Here is an 18747-nt window from a genome sequence, read left to right as displayed (position 1 = left end):
TGGTCAGGGCTGTTAAGGTTCATTGGTGCTCTCAGGGCTTGGTGGGACTTGAGAAGGGGCCAGATTTGGTCTGGGGTTGAGGGAGAACATAAGTATGTGGTGCTAACTGCGAACTTGGGCTGAAGCGTGGAGACTTACGCTTCCCAGTGCTTCCTGCCTGGCAGCTCTCCCTCCCTCCCTCTGTCCGTCCGTCCGTCTTTCCCCTCTGTCTGTAGTGCTCCGAGGCTCTGTTGAAGGCAGAACCGGGCGAATAGGTGTGGTTTGTCCCCTGTGGGGCTGAGGCCTTCAGGCCAGGGCAGGTTAAATCAGCATCTCCTCCTTTCCCCCGCCTGTGCCCCACAGCTTCTCCACCGTCATGCACGAAACCGTGAAGCAGTTGTCTCCAAAGTGCGAAGTGACCTTCCTCCAGTCGGAAGACGGCAGCGGCAAGGGCGCAGCGCTCATCACGGCGGTGGCCTGCCGGATCCGGGAGGCCGGCCAGCGATAGGAGGAAGGAGGTTTGCCGAAGAGCTTGGTTTCAGCAAGACAGGACGTTTCCCCACCCGGTCCCTTCCCTCCTTCCCTCCGTACACACACACACACGTACACACACACACACACACACACACACACACACACGTGGCCTCCCCTTCCAAGCAGACTCTTAGCTTTACTTGTTCTCTTGAGATACCACCAGTGGGACTGGAGATGCTGTGTGCTTTGTGTAAAGAGTTGTCTTAGGAGTTTTATTGCATGCCATAAAGCCGCGTAATCAAGTAAAGCTAAAAGTGTCTTTTGGCTGTCTACCTACGTTCCCAGTTAGAGCTGGACCTGCTCCACTCGCAGCCTCCGGCAGACGCCAGCTCTCCTCCCCACACCTCCTAACCACTCTCGCATCTTCCCCAACGGCAGAAAGGATAATGCTAGAAGAATTAAGACACTGCATTGTCACTTTACAGTAACTGGTACCTATTTATGTATGTCGGAGTCGTAGCGTGTCCGTGCTGTAGAAAGCAAACCTCTTTAAGATTGGGCTAAAGACCTCCATTAGTCTTTTACCCTGATCAAGGCTGTATTATTTCCATGAAAGTCATGGTAACTCTTAAAGCACAGGGTGCAGAATTTCAACCGGCGTGTTCCGAGTCTGCACTGGGAGGTACCACGTATCTCCGTTGGTGAGCAATACTAAAGAACCTGCTGGATCCACGTTAGGGGTGTCCCTTTAACTGCTCCAGCAGAGCACGTGCCTGGAAATAATTGGGGACTCAGGGTCTAATCCCATTTCCCGACCTCTCACCCGCACCCTCCGTAGAGCGTAGTAACGTGACGTGTACGTACGGTTGTGTTACACCCCCCGAAGACCACTAGCGCCCTTCCCCGGTGCGCCTACGGATCGGAGGAACCGCCACCGAGACGGGGCGGTCTCTTCCCTGCCCGTCCGCACCCCCAAACGTCGTGGCCGTGTGTCTGTCTACGCGTGGCGCGGTGAGTTCGGTTTGCTTTTTGTCTGTGAAATAGTTCTGCATCTTCAGCCTTTTAGGTGACACCTGGATTTATACACTGTATATTTATGTTTCGAGAGATCTTACGTCTTTTTATGTACATAGTCTCGGGGGGGGGTTATGTTGCTTAGTTTTGACTTCACCTTTTAATGTCATTTAAGAATGGTACAGAGTACTTATTTTCTTTTTGTTTTCTCGTGTTGTTTGTTTGTTTTTTTTTTTTTTTTAATTTAAAAATTTTCCTGGGGTAGACTGGAGAAAGAGACCCAAATTCCCGAGGACGGTTGTACGAGAGGTTTGGGCATTCTGAATTTATCAGCAGAACGAAAGGGAAAGCAGAAGGCCAGGGACGCGACGCGACTCACGGGGAGCGGCGGGGCGCTGGCAGCGAAGCTGGGCAGGGTTAAGCTGCTTTGAAGTGAAGGAGGGGTTTTTATTTTGCCCCCCTGCCATCCCCAGTCCTCTTTCGCTCTGGGAGGGCACGTCGCTTCCTACCGCGGCGCGCGGCGAGATAACCCAGGGCTCTGCAGGGACCCGTGTCTGAGCCCGGATCCCTCCCGCTCCATCAAACACCGGGCGCGCGCGCGTTCGAGGGCTGACGGTGCGCGGGGGGGCTCGCAGGGAGGCAAAGGCGATGTCAACCCCCTTTGGTGAAGTTAGCGGCGATAATTGGTGTCGCCTCATTTCCGTCTGGCATCGGCAGCGAAGGGTGTCGGCGAGCGTTCCCCGGGACGCGCGTGCCCAGAGCATCACTTTGCGTGCCGCGGCGAGAGGCAGCCATTCATTTTTGCCGACAGAAAAGGCTGCGGGTGAGCTGAGCGCTGCAGTTCTCTGCCTGAGTGAGCAGAGGGGTCCAGGTGGGGGTGGGCACGTTTCTGTAAATATTTAGCAGAAGATAATGAAATTCCAGTGATGTACAAAAAAAAAAAAAAAAAAAAGATTAATAATTCCCACAAACAGACCTTCAGTTTGGAGGATAGAGTTTTTGTCTATTTTTATGTATATTTTTATACTGCTTGGGGTAACCTCATTACCAAAAGTATCTCTTCTATGTTGGGGGTCAAGTTCAGTAGCACAATTCTAAAGCAAAATTACTCTTTGGGCATTTTAAATGCTTTTTTTTTTTTTTATAAGCCTCAAGACAACGATAACAAATAAGATCCGACTGTGTATAGAAATGATGTAAGAGACCAAGTTTAGTGGAAGTTTGAGAAGCTGTTAAATAAATTTTCGAAAGACGGTACAGAAATCCTCTTAACGTGGTACCCAGCACTTGCGTGTGATTCTTTCCTGGGAAAACCGGCATTTTGCCTAGCGGAAAAATTGAAACGGGAATGCTTTTCCACCTGCTGCACCGTGCAGAAGGTTGCGTTAGCGGCTGTACTTTTCAACTCTTATCCAGCTGTACCCCTTCTGAAATAAGTAGGTGTTTTCATCAGGTAGTGAGCTAAGTTTTATACAGCTGTAGTTTTTTTTGGGGGGGGGGGGGAGAGCGGGAAAGATCGGGACTGTGGGGCAGCGCTGCTTTTCCAGCTGGTTCAGGCTCCCGCTCAGCAGATGGTTGGAGCGGGTGAGTGAAAGGGTGCGAAGAAAACGCGGGTAGTACAGTACCCGGTTAGCGAGGACGGGGGGAGCAGGGTCACCTCGCTCCCTTTTTCCCTTCTGTGCCGCAAAGGATGGGCTGCAGCTTTACGGGGTCGGGGAGGACGAGCCCCGAGCCCGCGGGGCAGTGGAGAATTGCCGAGCGCTTTCTCTGCGGCTGGAAGAGAGGAAATAAAGGCAGTACGAGTTACCCGGAGCTACAGCGGCTTTGGGTCTGTGCCACGGTGCCCAGTCTGGGGGGTAGCGGTAGCAGCAGCTCTGTGGGGCAGGCGACGCGAGGGGGCCACGTGCCGGAGCTGGAGGAGACGGATTTAAACTTTCAGTGAGGTCGGGGAGGATTTTTGGTTGGGCGGCTACCCGCCCGGAGAGCTACGAGGCTCCTGCGAGGCTTGAGAGCTTTTGCTTCCCCTTGGCTTTGAGTCAGAATAAAGCAGGGTCTGAAGTGTTCCCGGTTAAAAAGCAATACTTGAAGCGTTCCAAGACACCTGTGTTAACCTGTGATTGCGGATATGCCCCAAGAGGGGTTTTTATTAAACGCTTTGGGAAGTTTCTGCTCCTTTTCGGCTCAGAGGGGACGAGCACCGGAGATGTTTGCTGTACAGTCTGATTGTAACGTCAGTGGGACTGTAACCTCACACCAAAACGTTGCTGTGGGATGTGACGTGAATGTGTTTAAAATGAAGAAGGGAAGATTAAATCGTAACGATATGAAGGGAAGATGAAATCTCTTACGTGTAGGCAGAGATGGACAGACTGATCAACTTGACTTGCCCAGTCTGCCTCTCCTCCAGTAAGAAGCGCTGCTTTGTGGATTTCGGATGGCTTTTGTTTAGTTTGGTTGTTCCCATGAGGATGCATTTTCTTTGCACTCCTGGTGCGGTGCTGGCACGTTCTCTGGCCGCACCGGCAGCAGGAGAACAGGGTCTTCCACTGCAGTACCCGCTACGCTGGAGACACCGACCTTTCCCTCCCCCCCCCGGTACTTTGGACAGGATTTTATTGTTACTGCTTTTCTGAATATATATATATATACACATACACACACACTATATATATATATACAGACAAGCAGCACATTATGGAGCTTTGCAAGAGGAATTTGCCTTTTCCCTTCTCAGAGTGAAAGGTCGTACAGGGAGAAGCGTTGTATTGAGATGTTTAAGGAGTGCCCGAGACCCGCAGATCTCTGGCCTGGAAGCAGCTCAGCTGTGGTTTGACCCGGGATAACGCAGTGCCTCTTATCGGGCAATCCAAACACGCCCGGGCTATCTGACAGAGATAAGAGGGTGAAAAGGTCCGGTGGGCGGGAGAGGAGCGGGGAGAGGCGAAAAACAGTGACGAAAACCACAAGTTCCCCATGCAATGGGTGGCAGCAACAAAATAAACTGGCACAGGGGGAGCCTTGGTCCCACGATCTCCTCCCCCCCCAGCAGATAGAGAGAGGAAAATACCTTCTTTTGAGAGATCGTTTTGCTCGCTCTGGTAGCGAAGTGGTCACTGAAGGCAAAAGAGGCGATTCCTGGTGACGAGGTGATATTATTCCCCTCGTGACATCCCTGACAAGTCCGGGGTCTCCCCGGCTCGAAGCAAAGAAAATGCATCTTACTGCGGGTGTGGGCTCCGTGCGGGGCAGGGGGAGTTAAATAAAGCCAAAGACTGTTCAGCTGCTAGCAGAAATGAGTGACTGTAGATTCACCTGATGTTGTTATTTCGTGTTTACAATATTTATTTTTAGCAATGGACTGCAATTATATTATATATAGGCTTCCTTATTTTTGTACTTTTCATACCGTTTTCCTGAGTGTGGTGTTGTACTCCTCAGCTCCCCTCTGCCACCATTGCTGCTCCTAGTCAGTGACAAATAAAAGAGAGAAAAAAAAACCAAACCAAACCAACCACCCATTTTCTGGGGTAAGTTGTGATGTTTTTGGGTTTCTGTGCTCCTCTCACTCCCCCCACACCCCCCACTTCCTTAACAATCCCTTAGGAAGGGCACCCACCACCACTGCCCCATCCCAAATCCCATCCGCTGGGAAGAAGGACCAAAGCTGGGAAGGGATTTGTTTGATTGCACTGACAGCGCCCCCACAACCAGGAGGGTGAGGGAGGGGACCGGTAGGACTGGGACACCCAGAGATCAGGCAAAGGAGTCATTAATGACTGGAAAAAAAAAAAAAACATCGAGATGAGTTTCACATATGCTCTTGGCTCCATATCCCCCATCCTCATCACACTGCAGGGCGGCGGTTCCCCAGCAGCAAGCGCAGATGTGCGCTCGCACCCCACAAGGGCCTGTCCGGGGCAGGGGAGGGGGGACGGGGGCTGTGGGTGGCGCTGGGAGCCGGGAGGTTGCGAGGGCAGAGCAGGATGCGGAGCTGACCAGGAGGTGCTGAGCCCTCAGCGTAAAGCAGGAGCCCTGCAGCAGCAAAACCCACCGGCAAAGCTCAGATTTCCACATCAACAATTTACATCAACCCCAGGAATTTTAAGGTACCTGTTCTGCCATTGACAGGCAGCCCATGTTTCCTTCCACTGAATCAGTGATTAAAGTCTCGGTACTTCTGGTTAAAAAAATAAAGGCTGTTTACTTAAGTATCTAAATACCAAGGTCAATACCGTAGCACATGAACGCCTTAAAACGCTTCTGCTCTCTGTTTCCAAAGAAGTATGACACACACAAGCTTATACAGAGCTGCATCCACGGGCGGAATCCAATGGAAAAAGCGATTCATGGCAGAAAAGGTCAGACACGGGTGAGTATTCCACTTGAAATCATTTATTGACAAGCTGCCACGTTTTTCCATCTTGCCCAACGCATTTTTCTCCTTGTTATAAAGTACAAATGGTTTTATACTGTTCTGACAACATTAAAAAAATAGGCTACTAAAGAGGCAAAATTGCCACTTGGAATCCAAAAACCCCGCCGTAAGAATTCAAAATTGCAACAGACAAACATAAAACCCAACACACACAAAGAACGGAGACAGTGTACCTCTTACACTTGACTCATTCATCAAACTGAAAAGGAATCCCTTGTTCCCAGCTCTTCCTCCGGATCCTGTGACCTTGCTTAACTGATGGGAAGTTTGTGTTAACACGTACAACTCAAAAGGCACTCGAAGGTCACAAGTTCCTGAGCTAAAAGGGGATATATTCCCAATGTAACAGTTAAGTCACAAAAAACAATGTTTAAAAACTGGTATTTGGTTCCTGTGAGTATAGTAAGCATTCAGTAGAATCTAGCCGAAAGCTGCTGCTGTGTAACAGACTCAAACGATGGTTATCGCATTTGAGTATTTTCAGTACGTGAAAAAAAAAAAATAACTCGCCGATGAGCCTCCTTATTAACAAATACACGTGCTAAAAAAAAGACATATTTTCTGTAATGTTAAAAAAAGCCCAAGAACAAGAAAGAAATGTATGCGTATGAGACTCAATAAAGGCTTAAAAACAAGCAAATTGGAAACTCTGTACAGTTAAATAACTAACAAAAGTCGACAGGCAACATTTACACAGATGTATTTGGCCCTAATGGAAAAGGGCCACACAAGCGAGCAAAATATGGATCTGGTATTTACAGATCAGTTATTAAAAAAGAAAAACAAACCAACCCAAAACCCCACCAACAAAAAGCACACGTCCCACAAGGTGTGCTCAGAATCTGACAGGTAAGTTCTTAAGATGTCATTCACACAAATTCCCTATTTCACACAAATTCCCTATTTCCAATTTGGCTCAGTTTTCGCCCAGAAAAATAAAAGCGTAACGTTCCTCAAACACGGAATGGCTACTGGCTGAAGATGCAGAACGGAAATAATAATAATAAAAAAAAAAAGGATAACGAGTTTTGGCCTATATAATTTCTGATCTTCTCTTCAGATATGCATAGGAGTATACTAAGGCCATATATATATATATATTTGCTACAGTGTAAGGCCCTTTTTGTTGTCGAAGCTCTGTGCGTCAGCAGGGCACGTAACTTGAAGCAGGCATAGAGAGTTATAGAAGTGCTACTATATTCCACGGAAGAGGTCTCAGGTTTCCGAATGATCCGGCAGCGCCTCACTGTCAGCCTTCTTCTCCGGTGACGTGTACAAGAAGTTACAGCAGATATAGAGCGGGAAGATCAGGAGTCTGCTGTCCAAATTCATCACTACCTCCTCCTGTAAAGCAAACGCAGATGTGCATAGCAAGCGATGCCGTTGGAGGGAAGTACATCAAAAAGCACACAAGACTGATGCTAACAGTCATTCTACACATTTTAATTACTATGTATTAAAAAGCAGAAGATAAAGCCAAGATAGTAATTCACCTTCACCTTAACCAGATCTTTTATAATATTAACGCTGATAAGATATTCTCAAAACGCTCGTAACCCTTTGACCCAGTTCCACCAACCTTTCTGTGTCAAAGATAACAGAACCATAAGAAATGGCTGAGCAAACTTTACCTTCAAGCGCGCTAGAGAGAAAGGGAGACTCTTCTGCCACTACCAGTTTCAGGAGATTTAACCAACCAGCCAATCCATAACAGTCTTCACTTTAAAGCAAATTACGGTTTCTTGGTAGGAATTTTTCAGTTTTACTTTAGGAACTGGGTTTGGGGTAGGAAAATTGAAACTTTATCCTACAGTAAGGACGGCACTTACAAGGAAAAGTTCTCCGTGTACTCGCCATCTACCTATCACTGCTGATTAGGATTTAAGAAACTTGGGTGATCAAGGCTTTCACATTCCTTACTAAATTCTGCTGTCGCAAATGGGTGGAAAAGGGCACATTCTCTTAAGAAAACCCCACTTGTCTCTAAGACTTTTATTTATTTTTTTAAGAGATTAATAAATAGCACCCTTGAACTATACACAGACATTCTCTTAGCTCTTCAGCTTACGATACATGAAAGTCTTCAAACAAACTCCAAATTTGCCTCTAAATAAGCAGGAGTGTGATGGCCGTATTATTCAGACAGGTAATCTCAGCAGCGCTGGATGTCTGGGCAAGCCTCAAACCAGGACACCGTCGTGCAGCAGAACACCGCACTAGCAGCAGACAGCTTCAGCAGCACCATGGGAACGAATTTCACTATTATCAACATTAATGAAATCCAAGCTATCCTACTCCAGTTACACTTCACAAATTAGCTTAATCTTCCACTCGAAAGAAACGCTTGAAATTCCACATCAGCAATAACAACAAGCAGAACAACTTCTCTTCAAAAGCACTGTTGACTTCTCGGCATTTTTTTCATGCCTTGGACTCCACCACTCAAGTTCAACAGCTCAAAAATCCACAAACGTACCTGGTCCTTCTCAAGCGTCAGGATCCGATATCCTGTCGTTCTACTGCAAATAATTTTCCCACTGCTATCAAAAGAGGCGAGACGTAACCTAGGGATAACACAACAGTTACATTACTTAAGTCTCCCATAACTTATTGTTTCCAGCACAAAGAGTCTCTCCCAAGGAGACAGAATGACATTTTCAAACATACTTAACTCGGCGGCAACAAAATTTAGTGCCGGAACAGATGGAAAGACTTCATTCCGGTAAGACATTTTAGCACACCCCACAGGGTCTGCCTTCTCGGTTACCATTTACCTGAAGGCTATGTTCCTCCGAGGCTGCAGACTGACCGATCCGCTGCACGGCTGATTCAGCGTATTCCGTTTGAAAATGATGTAACGATTTGTGTAAGTAACAAGAAGGTCAAAGCCAAAGTTGAATCCAGTCCACCGCCAGCAGTACTGAAGAACATGCGTGGAAAAAAAAACAAACAAACAACCAAAACCAAACCAACCAGGCTGAGTATTGGCTACAACACGAACCATAAGCGCTATTTCTCCAACAAATCAAATTTGGGGATGGGATTCTCAGCTACGGAGAGGTATGGTGGATTCAAGGTGCCCTGCCAACGCCTATTCGAAACCTAAGACATCTTGGTAGGCAACTTTAGCAGCCAGCCCTGGCAGACAGCTGATACACGAGACAAGCTTACCACCAGCTGCCTCCCAAACGTACAAAAATACACTTAACACCAGTGGATCTAAAATATTTCTGCATTCCAGTAACTGGCGCTGTATTTCTGAGTAGCACTTAACTACAGGTCCCATTCACGCGCAAAGCACTCCTTGCAGTGCAACATCCTCGGGTTAAGCAACTTCAGCGGGAAAACATTCCCGTTTCCTGTTTTTTTTTTTTTTTTTTTTTTTTTTTTTTTGTTGTTTTTTTTTTTGTTTGTTTGTTTTTTGTTTTTGTTTTTTTTCCACAAGACCTGTTACTTCAAGACACACATACGTATACGGAACACACAGGGCTTCTGGCTGTGACTATTACCCATTTTATCGGGAAAGCTTCCTTTTCCAGTTAAAAAGAAAAAGACATCAGTGATCAGAGCTATATTTTAACCGCGAGTATTTTGCAAGTCTCAAATGACAGGTCACAGCTACACTCCTTCCTTTCACACACTAAAAGTTTTTCCAAACATGGGCTTTCTTGCAGCGCAAGAGCACAGTTAAAACACTTAATTCCTTATTTACGGTAAAGACAGCAAGTGTCTTCATCCTTCTGGGGAGAACAAAAGAATTTCTTTAATGTACCATCTCCGTTACATCTTTTTGATGCAGTTTGACAATTAAGACCCACGTGTCGTGAAAATATCTAACATGTCTAAAACACGTCAGCTGCGCGCAGACTTTGCCACATGCCATACTTACATCACCATCCTTTGCAAGTTTTCGACCACACCTCATGCTGTTTGCTTCCAGTTCCTCTTTATTTATTTCTTGGGGCCTACAAAAAAAGGGCATTTTTAAGGACACTTAAAGAGCTCTTTATGGTACTTTAATGTGGGAAAAATGAACAGACCTGAGTGAAGTGACCCTCTTTTGAGCAGAGGTCAGCTAGTGACCTCCCAGGATCCTTTCCAACCCAAATTTATCCCATGAACATCCAACTACTCTACAAAACCGCAATATAAACCTCAGTGAGGCAGCACTTTTACATAAGAACCTTTCCAGATAAGAAAATAGTAGCTGTTGCAATGAAATATGTTCTCCAGTCCTCCTAAAAAGAAATAAATCTAAATCCTTTTCAAACACAGTAGCCCCGACTCACTAGGCGCAAACATAAATGAGCACTACTGCAAGGAACAGCTGCAGGACTCTGCAGAACAGCCGCGCTATGAAGAAGCGCCCACAGAGACGTCGTGAAAGATTTCTCAAAAGGCTGGTTACGCCACTTGTCTAAAAATTTTACCCACAGCGATCATGAAGCGCCATAAGCCTCTCGGATTCTCTCATCCTATACCAACGTGAACTTGTTTCACCCAACAGTTTCCACTGGCACTTCAACACGTAGAAAAATCTTGCCGAGCCAGCGTAAGTAAAATCAGTCCCAGTATTCCAGAGGTATGTTACTCACTTAACTTTAGACACGATTACATCATTAACCAAATAAGCAACCACTGCCAGAAAGTCATCAAGTTACACTGAGGACAAACGCTTAAAGTGAGTATTATAAATCACAATGAAAGGCAACACCCACACGCAAGTGAAATTATAAACCTGCAATATCAAACAATATACTTCAAGCTGTATCAGCCAGAAGAAACGCAGCGTCTGTTCTCTTCCTACTGTACACACACCACAGGAACTTGAGGCTATAGCTTTTATGAACAAACTCAGTCTGTGGTCTTTTCACCCCCCGTTTCTGTGAAAACCAATCCTGGAAGATTAAGTATTTTATGAACAAGTTAAGGAAATAAGCTAATCGCGTTAACCAAATTCATCCAAGAACCTCCTGTGTGCTTTTCCCACATCTTCTAGCTGAACTGGTTATGTAGCTGACCTAAATTCAGTAATGGTGATAAAAGATTTATTTCGGTTTAATTAGTGACAAATTTCACAAACATTAGCACATAATGTTCAGACAGACATTAGTATTCCCACCTCGCAGTTCCTCCAGCAGCCCTAGAAGATGCAAAACTTCCAGCTTTAACCACTTACGCTGCCCTACCATATGCTTAGTGAATAGTCAAGTTACTCTATTTTGTTCTTAAACACTGCCAAAGAGACTATTAGAGTAGAAACGATCCCAGTCATGGGCTTGAAAGATCTGTCTTGCATCTACCACAGGACAAATATTTAATTAAAAAAAAAAAGTGATCCACTTCAGCACAACAAGTAAACCTTGAGCAGCTACAGTTCAAAGTCATAAACTCCAGTATTACACTAAAAAATTCTGAAATTCTGAAGGGCGAATAAAATGTTTAGTCCTTTTAAATGCAAACTACATAAAGTAGAAGAGAAACATTTTCTTCTCCTCTCTAAAGTTATCAAAAGAGCAAACCACATCACACATTTCAAAGCAACGTAATTTCCCTGTTGGCAGTCCTAGAATAAGCAGGTGCTATTATGTGGTGCATCAGGTGGGGTATGAAAATAGAGCCTTACTTCAGCTCACCGGGAGTCAGACTTCACATTTCAATCAGCTTTCTAAGTCTGCGCCCTTATCTCTGCCTTATTTCTGCTTTAAGAAGACAGAAAACAGGTTAAGGGACTGATACGGGCAGTAAGTGCAAGAGGAGGGGCAGCAGATCTGGATAAAAGGATGATCTTATAAAATCCTAATTCTTTTCTTTCAGCTACAGGTCGGTCGAACGTCCAAAATATTTGCTTTAACGCAAAGGAACAGTCGCATGTCTTGCCTTCTAAGCCACAAGTTATGAACCACAGGCATCTCGCTGCGGGGTGGCACTACAGCTGGCCAGTGGAAGACAGACAAGTGATCTCAGGACTTCAAGTAACACTTATCACCTTCTTTTACCTTCTATCTTTATCTTCTTCTCTTCAGAGGTTGCGTGCTATGGACTAGCGACATTACAACTGCACAGAACTGCCGGAAAGCACTCCACGCACACATGCGCAACCCCCCACCATCTCCCGCCCACACAACTCCAGAGAACACTATGTTCAAAAGCAATTAGTCCATTACTGACTATTAAACAAACAGTAACCTGCATGCCACCTTGAACCATTAAGTTTGTAAACTACTGAAGTCAGAAGCTAAGACATATTGAGAAGAAACACCCCATCTCACCCGCTTCTTACCATTGCCATAATGAAGGAGCTCGGCAATGAATGCCAGAATAAGAGATTCGGACAAACAGAAGCCTATTGTTTAGTAAAACTTTCTCTGCCTGAGATTTTCAGTTTTAGCTGCCTTAAAAAATAAATAAATAAATAAAAAATCCCGTACTGCAAAAGAGAAAACTAGACAAGCAAGAAAAACATGAAAAAAATACTCTGCTCATTCCAAGAGTCGCTGAAACCATCAGCACTGCAGCTGAACGTGGAAGTTGCTCATTTTAAGAGCTGGTGTGATCTCCATCATCTTCACTTCGGTTTTGTATGAGAGCTTACTTTTTCGGAAGCATGTATATGTGATGGCTGACAATTAAAATACACTCACTGCATTACAGTGAGCTACCGAAAGACATCAATAATAAGCAAATACACCGTCTTATCTTCTGTCAGAATTGTGATGACTATGTTAATACTCACTTTCACATTAACTGTGGTTCCCATACGAGCTAGAAGGTAATGCACAATGTACGATCTACTGTTAGATACATCAACGATCATACTACAAGAAAAGTCTTCCCAATAAAAGAATAGTATCAGAAACAAGCTATGACCACCCAATGTTAATCTTCAGGAGCTGAAATGATGAGATTCACAATACGTGCTTTACCTCTACCACCTCCTAAAGCACCACAACTGACAATAAGAACCAATTCTTAAAGACCTTGACTTTTATTAACATCAAAGTCAGAGTTTTGGGGATTTTTTTTACACTATTACATGACAATATCAAAAGGAAGTAATCAAGGAAATATTTCCTATATAATACACAATTAAGCCACGGAAGCCACCGCCACAGGGTGTTGGGGCTAAAGCAAAAGAACTCGATGTGTTGAAGAACAGGTCTATTGGAGGTTGGTCGTTCAATAGCGATCCAGCCAAAACCTCCAACTGGAAAATCCTGAATTACTGACTGCCAGAGAACTACATCAAGAGAAACGCTCACTCTTCACTTTAAATGAAGATGGGAGATTTGTAACCCTACCGCTGAACGCTGCCACAGACTGCACGGCCGTTGGACCAAATCAGGACAGTGGTTCTCATGCTTTTCAGATTGCAGTTACTAAGTGAAGGCTACCACTGCAACCAAACACGCTCATCTTCAGAGCGGCAAATGCCGGGCTAACAGCACTGATGGAAGAAAATAAAGTTGTTGGTTTATTGGTTTTTGAAAGGTAACAAACATTTTGCAGCTTCCTGACCTGACATCTATTGTCCACAAAACACACCAAGAACTAGGAGAGAAGACAAAGGCAGGAACAACGCCCGCAGTCACATTTTGCCATAGTTTCGGTATTTGGAAAGAGATTAAGGGACTTGGCTCAATGCAACGTGGCAAAAAGCAAGCAGAAGGAAGGGAAAGATTTTGTGATCACACGCATACATGTAGCATACGTTAAATCAAAGTGCCTCTCTGCCCATGTCACCACAACTGCCAACCCTTGTTAGGCACAGGCTCAAGAAACCCAATTACGCGTCATACACACAGACAGTAGTGAGGGCGTTACACAAAGTACAGCTACACGCAGGTCTTTGAAAGGGCACAGAAATATGGCAGTTGTCACACAATTTCCTCAAAGGCAACGAAATGCCAACACAGCGCAGCACGTGGTCTAGGAAGGAGAAAAGATAGGATATAAAATAGGAGGATTAAGGAGAGAACAGCGTCTTAGCAGCAGAGAAGGATCCCCTGCCTGGGAAGAGATGGAGGTGCTGGCAGCAGAGAGAGCTATCACACACAAACACTGGGCGGGGGAAAGGCTGTGAAATTAGAAGGGAATGAGGCGAACAGAACACAGGATGCCAAGCCCTGCTGGGTGCTGGGCCCTCACTCGCTGCCTGGGAGGCTAGGCTGGGAGAGGCAGGAACAAAGGTTAACGCGCAGTTATCCCTGCAGAAACAAAAACCGACAAACTGCCTTCGATACCAATACAGTTAATTCCATTGCACCGCCACCTCTTGCCCACCTAGCCCGGGGAGGAAGGAAGCAGGACAGAAAAGGCTTCTTCTCCATCCGCCGTACTTTTCCTAAAGTCATCCTTAAAACGGAAGGCTAATAAGTTACTCTTTCACAGCCTCAACACATATATCAAGGCAAAGTACCAGTGAGGAGCATTAACCAACATAAAAGAACATACAGAACATCCCGCCCCGGTGTTTACCTCTGGTCATGTCGTACGAGTGTTCTAGAGTTCTACTGTTTAAAGGACAGGAGATCAGCCAGCCCAAGGGAACAGACCGCTCCACTGAGAACAACGGAGTTTAAAAACCACTGAAGTATGCTTTAACCCCGCTCTTAATGTAAACTCCAAAACTTCATCATGGCAGAATTTATATGACAGGAAGGTTTCTAATTTAAGAAAGAAAGGAAGGAAAGCCTGTAATATACCTACCCAATATCATTGTCTTGTTCTGCTCTGAGCATGGCAAACCACTGCTGTTTGTAAACAGAGGACAGCCATTCTAAAATTAAAGAAAAAAAAAAAAAGCTTGGTGTTGTCTTTGGAGCGGGGAAGGGGGATGTTCACAAACATTTGAAATATAAAAAATAAAATGACATTGAAATAATAAGGTTACACTTATGAACTGTGGAGTATAACTGGCCTATGCGAACCCACCACCTCATAGTGCACTTGTGTTACTCATCTCCAGGCCGCAGCTACAGAAGAAGTGGTACAGATAAAAATCAACAACCAACACGAAGTAACTCAGGAACACGTTCATCTTATCAAGCATTCACCACTGCCAGAAGTGATGCAACTCAACACATTTTTCTCAGCGCACAAAGTTCTGTTAAGCCAAGGAGCTTGTTAACAAGCTCTTGGGAGAAGATGCCTTCTTCTGAATCCCCAACAGAATTCTACACAATTTAAACAAGAAGAAAACAGAATCAAAGGATGAAGGAAACAGTGGCTTATTGCAGATATGGTAAAAACAAACAGAAGCTATCCCCTACCAAGAATAAACATAAATCATGTCTTCCTCTGAGAACACCATAAAGATTTTATCAGCTGTATTAATTTAACAGTTGCAACCAAGAGATAAAACAGAACAAAACCTAATAGCTTGTAAGCAAGTTACACAAAAGGGATTACAGGCATCCAAAAGCACGGTATGTAAGTTCTTCTTAGTCAAGATAACGAAATGGGGCAAGTATGCAAGGTCACGCACAAGAACAAACTCCATGGAGGAATGGACGGGATGGAAGGAACAGTGAGAACCACTGGTACCACGGATACAAAACAGGTAGTTGATGAAGATGATGGAAGGGAGAAGAAGCGAGATCATAGTGCTGAGATGGTCTTACAAGTCCCAGATGCCAAACTTGAAACCAGCCCTCGCCCTACTAACTCTAGAGTTAAGATTCAGACTGCAATAGGACCAAAATGCAAATTAATCAAAGCACAACAGAAAGCACAGAAATGATTTAAGGAAAACTACACAGGTAAGGAACAGAGAATGGATGTGCTAGAAGGAAAAAATAAATAAATGAAAAAATCAGGAGCTATAAAGCAGAGCAATGAACACTTCGCTTCCAGACACATAATGTATTTCTGTCTCACATCTCTACGCAAACAAGAACAGACTCTCTGTTGTGAACTCCTAATATAGTATTACATTTTTCTCCTGCAGGTCCTATGCACATACAGGGCATTAAAACTATTCAACGTGACTTCCTCCTTTACCTCCCTGAGAACGATTTCATCTAGAACAATCTAAAAGGTTTACACTACAATACAAACTACCCAGCAATTTCCAGGTTTGTAGAGTCTCTCGGGTACAACACAGTCACCTCAAATACTGGATTGGCAGCCAATAATCTGTTCAAAAGTGCATGAATAATACTTATCTAAATCTCCTTTTAAATGACGAGCAGAAGTTCTTGATCTTAACACAGCTTTTGGCTACAAACTGGTATTGACAGATTACAAAGGCGATAGAGTATTAAACTCTTAAAAGCGCTTCATTACACACACAGAGGTCTCCACATTATGCTCTTCCTCCCTCCCCGCTCTTCCAGTTCTCTTGGAATTCAAGCTTTTTATTTATTTATTTTAAATTCATAATCAGTGGTAGAGTCTAAACATCAGATACTCTTTCCGCACTAACCACACACTCAAAAATTGTCATCACGCTACCTTTCCCACTGTATGACTACAAAGCAACAGAGCCTATTTCAGCATTTATCGCAGCTTATTAACTGTTTTATCTACGAAAGAGCAAACATTTTGCTCTCTAATATATCTTAAGAACTATGGGAAAATTACACATTCTTTTTCAGTAAGCACAAGCAAACCAGCCTCAAAGTTGCAATCAATCTCGTAACAATTTAAGAAACATTCTTCCTCCGACATACAAAGATAAAGGCTTCCGGGTTTGAGTACAGACACAAAATCTGTCCACTGAAGAACACTAAGAAAAGGCTGCCCATCACAGTTCTGGTAAGTGATAACAGCAGCAACATTAAGAGAAGAAAATCGAGTGTAGTACTGGCAAATTTCTGGTTTGCAACATCTTATGTGCTGACAAAGCCACTTCACAAGGAAATAACCCACGGTTCTCCTGTGCCATCATTAAGTTAAGGATCTAAAGGGTCATTCAACCAAAGTTATCTTATTTTTTATTACACAATGAAGATGCCTTTGCACTTTGATTATAATCTGTACCAGTATCAATCTGAAATAACATGGATTATATTTACTTTAGACATCACTGAAGCACATAAAATATCACATATCAAAGACCAGATCTGTTCTTCCGGGATTTTTTATGAATAATATAAAATTTTATTGCTTGCTCGAGGTCAAAAACTGCCTCATCTACTGGACACAACCAACCAGATGATTCACCCAAACTGCACCTCAGCTCGCTGCGGCACTCTCTAACGCACTGCCTCCACCTGCTGTTCGAAGAACACTTTTAAATAGACATTTTGAGCACAGGATAACTGAGTCCCTTCGTATTTTACTTTGTCAGAACTAGTGCAGAAGACAGTCTCTTCTCCATCTATTAAGGTATGAATTTAAACCAGAACTGGGAGTAGGGAAAGCCAGTACATTTAAGCAGCAGTAACTGTCCATTTTCACTCGAGAGATTGAAAGACTTCTAGTAAGATTTCTAGGTAAGACCCTACCCCCTCCCCACAGGTACCCCCTATCATAGAGAGTCGCAATTCAGCTCCTGACACCTGCGTTCCTCAAACATTTCAAAGCGCGAGAAGGAGGCGCTCAAGGTTCTTCAGCGACAAAGAGCAACTAAACCATTACTGCTGGCAGAGACAGGAGACAGCAGTGCGAGGAAGACAAACTGAGCAGTGATGCTCACTACACCATCTTAATGGCAGGGAAAGTGTTATAAAAGCATCTAACAAGTTGATCAGGCTAGCAGGCTTCAAAAGAAATATCCCGACAGGTCTGTTTTGGAATTATATCATCACTGTGTTGACATCTATGGCAGCATGAAGGAAAAAGCCAATGCGAGATGAAAAAAAAAAAAAATTTTAATTTTACAGGAAGATTAGTAGCGTAACTCAAAGACAGGTTAAATATTTACGTATGGCAAGAGTCCAAAGCAACCCCCAAGGCTACAAGTATGGACAGATGACAAGAACACAGATGTCAATAAGTTACAAATAAGAGTGCTAAACGGCTCAATAAAAGCAGTCTTAATTGACATTTGGCAATTACACCTATAAATAGATATCACAGACACACAGATGAATGGTTATAGTGTGGACAGATATTAAAAAAAAAAATAAAATCAAAGCTGTGTACATGAGAGCTAGGAAAACAAAGCTGTCAGAGTTAAGGTGCAAAATTCAATGCTAGTATTCAACTATGATCAGGGAACACCGAGCAGAGAGAAACACGGAGCAAGGATACCAAGAGCTAAATTCCAAGGCAGAGCACAAGAAGTCCAAACACTGTTACAAAAGAACACAATTAACTCTGGGGAGGGAGAAAAAGAAAAATAAAGAAGTGGAAAAAGAAGGAGGGATGGGTGTTTCAGATGATAAAAGGTATGAAAGACAGCGGAAAAACATTTTCAAGTGAGAGCCCAACTCATTTCCAGTCTCATTCATGTATCTGCAGCCCGGTTTACACAGCTTCCAAGCAAAGAACAAAGCCTCTCTGTGAACTCAAGACTTCAGCAGCAAGATGAGAACGGGGCTTTCTATTTTCCAGTGACAATGTAATGTTACTAACAATAATCTATAATAATATCAAATGGCATTTCACTTTATGGGCTTCAAAAAGCACCATGACCTAGAATGAGGATGTATTGTTGTACAAGTCAAAATGCAAATAAAAGGACAAGAGCGGAATACTTAAGTATCTTACCTCCTCCAAAAACATCCTAAATACCTCTTAGTAAATAACACTTGTCTTTGAAGATGGGGGAAGAGTTCACAGCACCTTATGCTTTTGGTTTTCATTTTCAGGTATTATTCCAAATACTATTAAAAAACCACCCAGCTCTTTTTAGAAAGATAATGGCTACAAAACAGCTGAGTCCCAGCAAGTTTTTC

At 44.0% G+C, this 18747-nt stretch overlaps 2 protein-coding genes across 2 annotated transcripts in view; one reads left to right on the top strand and one right to left on the bottom strand.

The window, feature by feature from the left end:
• Window positions 1-2940, top strand: part of HK2 (hexokinase 2) — a 31159-nt gene extending 28219 nt beyond the window's left edge. The window contains exon 18 of the mRNA XM_082495671.1: window positions 343-2940. Within this exon, the coding sequence (XP_082351797.1) occupies window positions 343-487 (145 nt within the window). The 3' untranslated portion in view covers window positions 488-2940. The remainder of the gene's footprint in view (window positions 1-342) is intronic.
• Window positions 2941-5837: 2897 nt separating this feature from the next.
• GMCL1 (germ cell-less 1, spermatogenesis associated) overlaps window positions 5838-18747 on the bottom strand; it is a 20020-nt gene continuing 7110 nt past the window's right edge. The window contains exons 9-14 of the mRNA XM_082495856.1: window positions 17110-17225; window positions 14612-14718; window positions 9792-9867; window positions 8677-8822; window positions 8379-8466; window positions 5838-7246 (exon numbers count right to left, since the gene is read on the bottom strand). Of these exons, the coding sequence (XP_082351982.1) occupies window positions 7118-7246; window positions 8379-8466; window positions 8677-8822; window positions 9792-9867; window positions 14612-14718; window positions 17110-17225 (662 nt within the window). The 3' untranslated portion in view covers window positions 5838-7117. The remainder of the gene's footprint in view (window positions 7247-8378; window positions 8467-8676; window positions 8823-9791; window positions 9868-14611; window positions 14719-17109; window positions 17226-18747) is intronic.

This window comes from Vanellus vanellus (genome assembly GCF_965231255.1).
Source record: "Vanellus vanellus genome assembly, chromosome: 26".
In the NCBI taxonomy this organism is placed as follows: domain Eukaryota; kingdom Metazoa; phylum Chordata; class Aves; order Charadriiformes; family Charadriidae; genus Vanellus; species Vanellus vanellus.
This window is presented reverse-complemented; position numbering and strand designations above follow the sequence as displayed.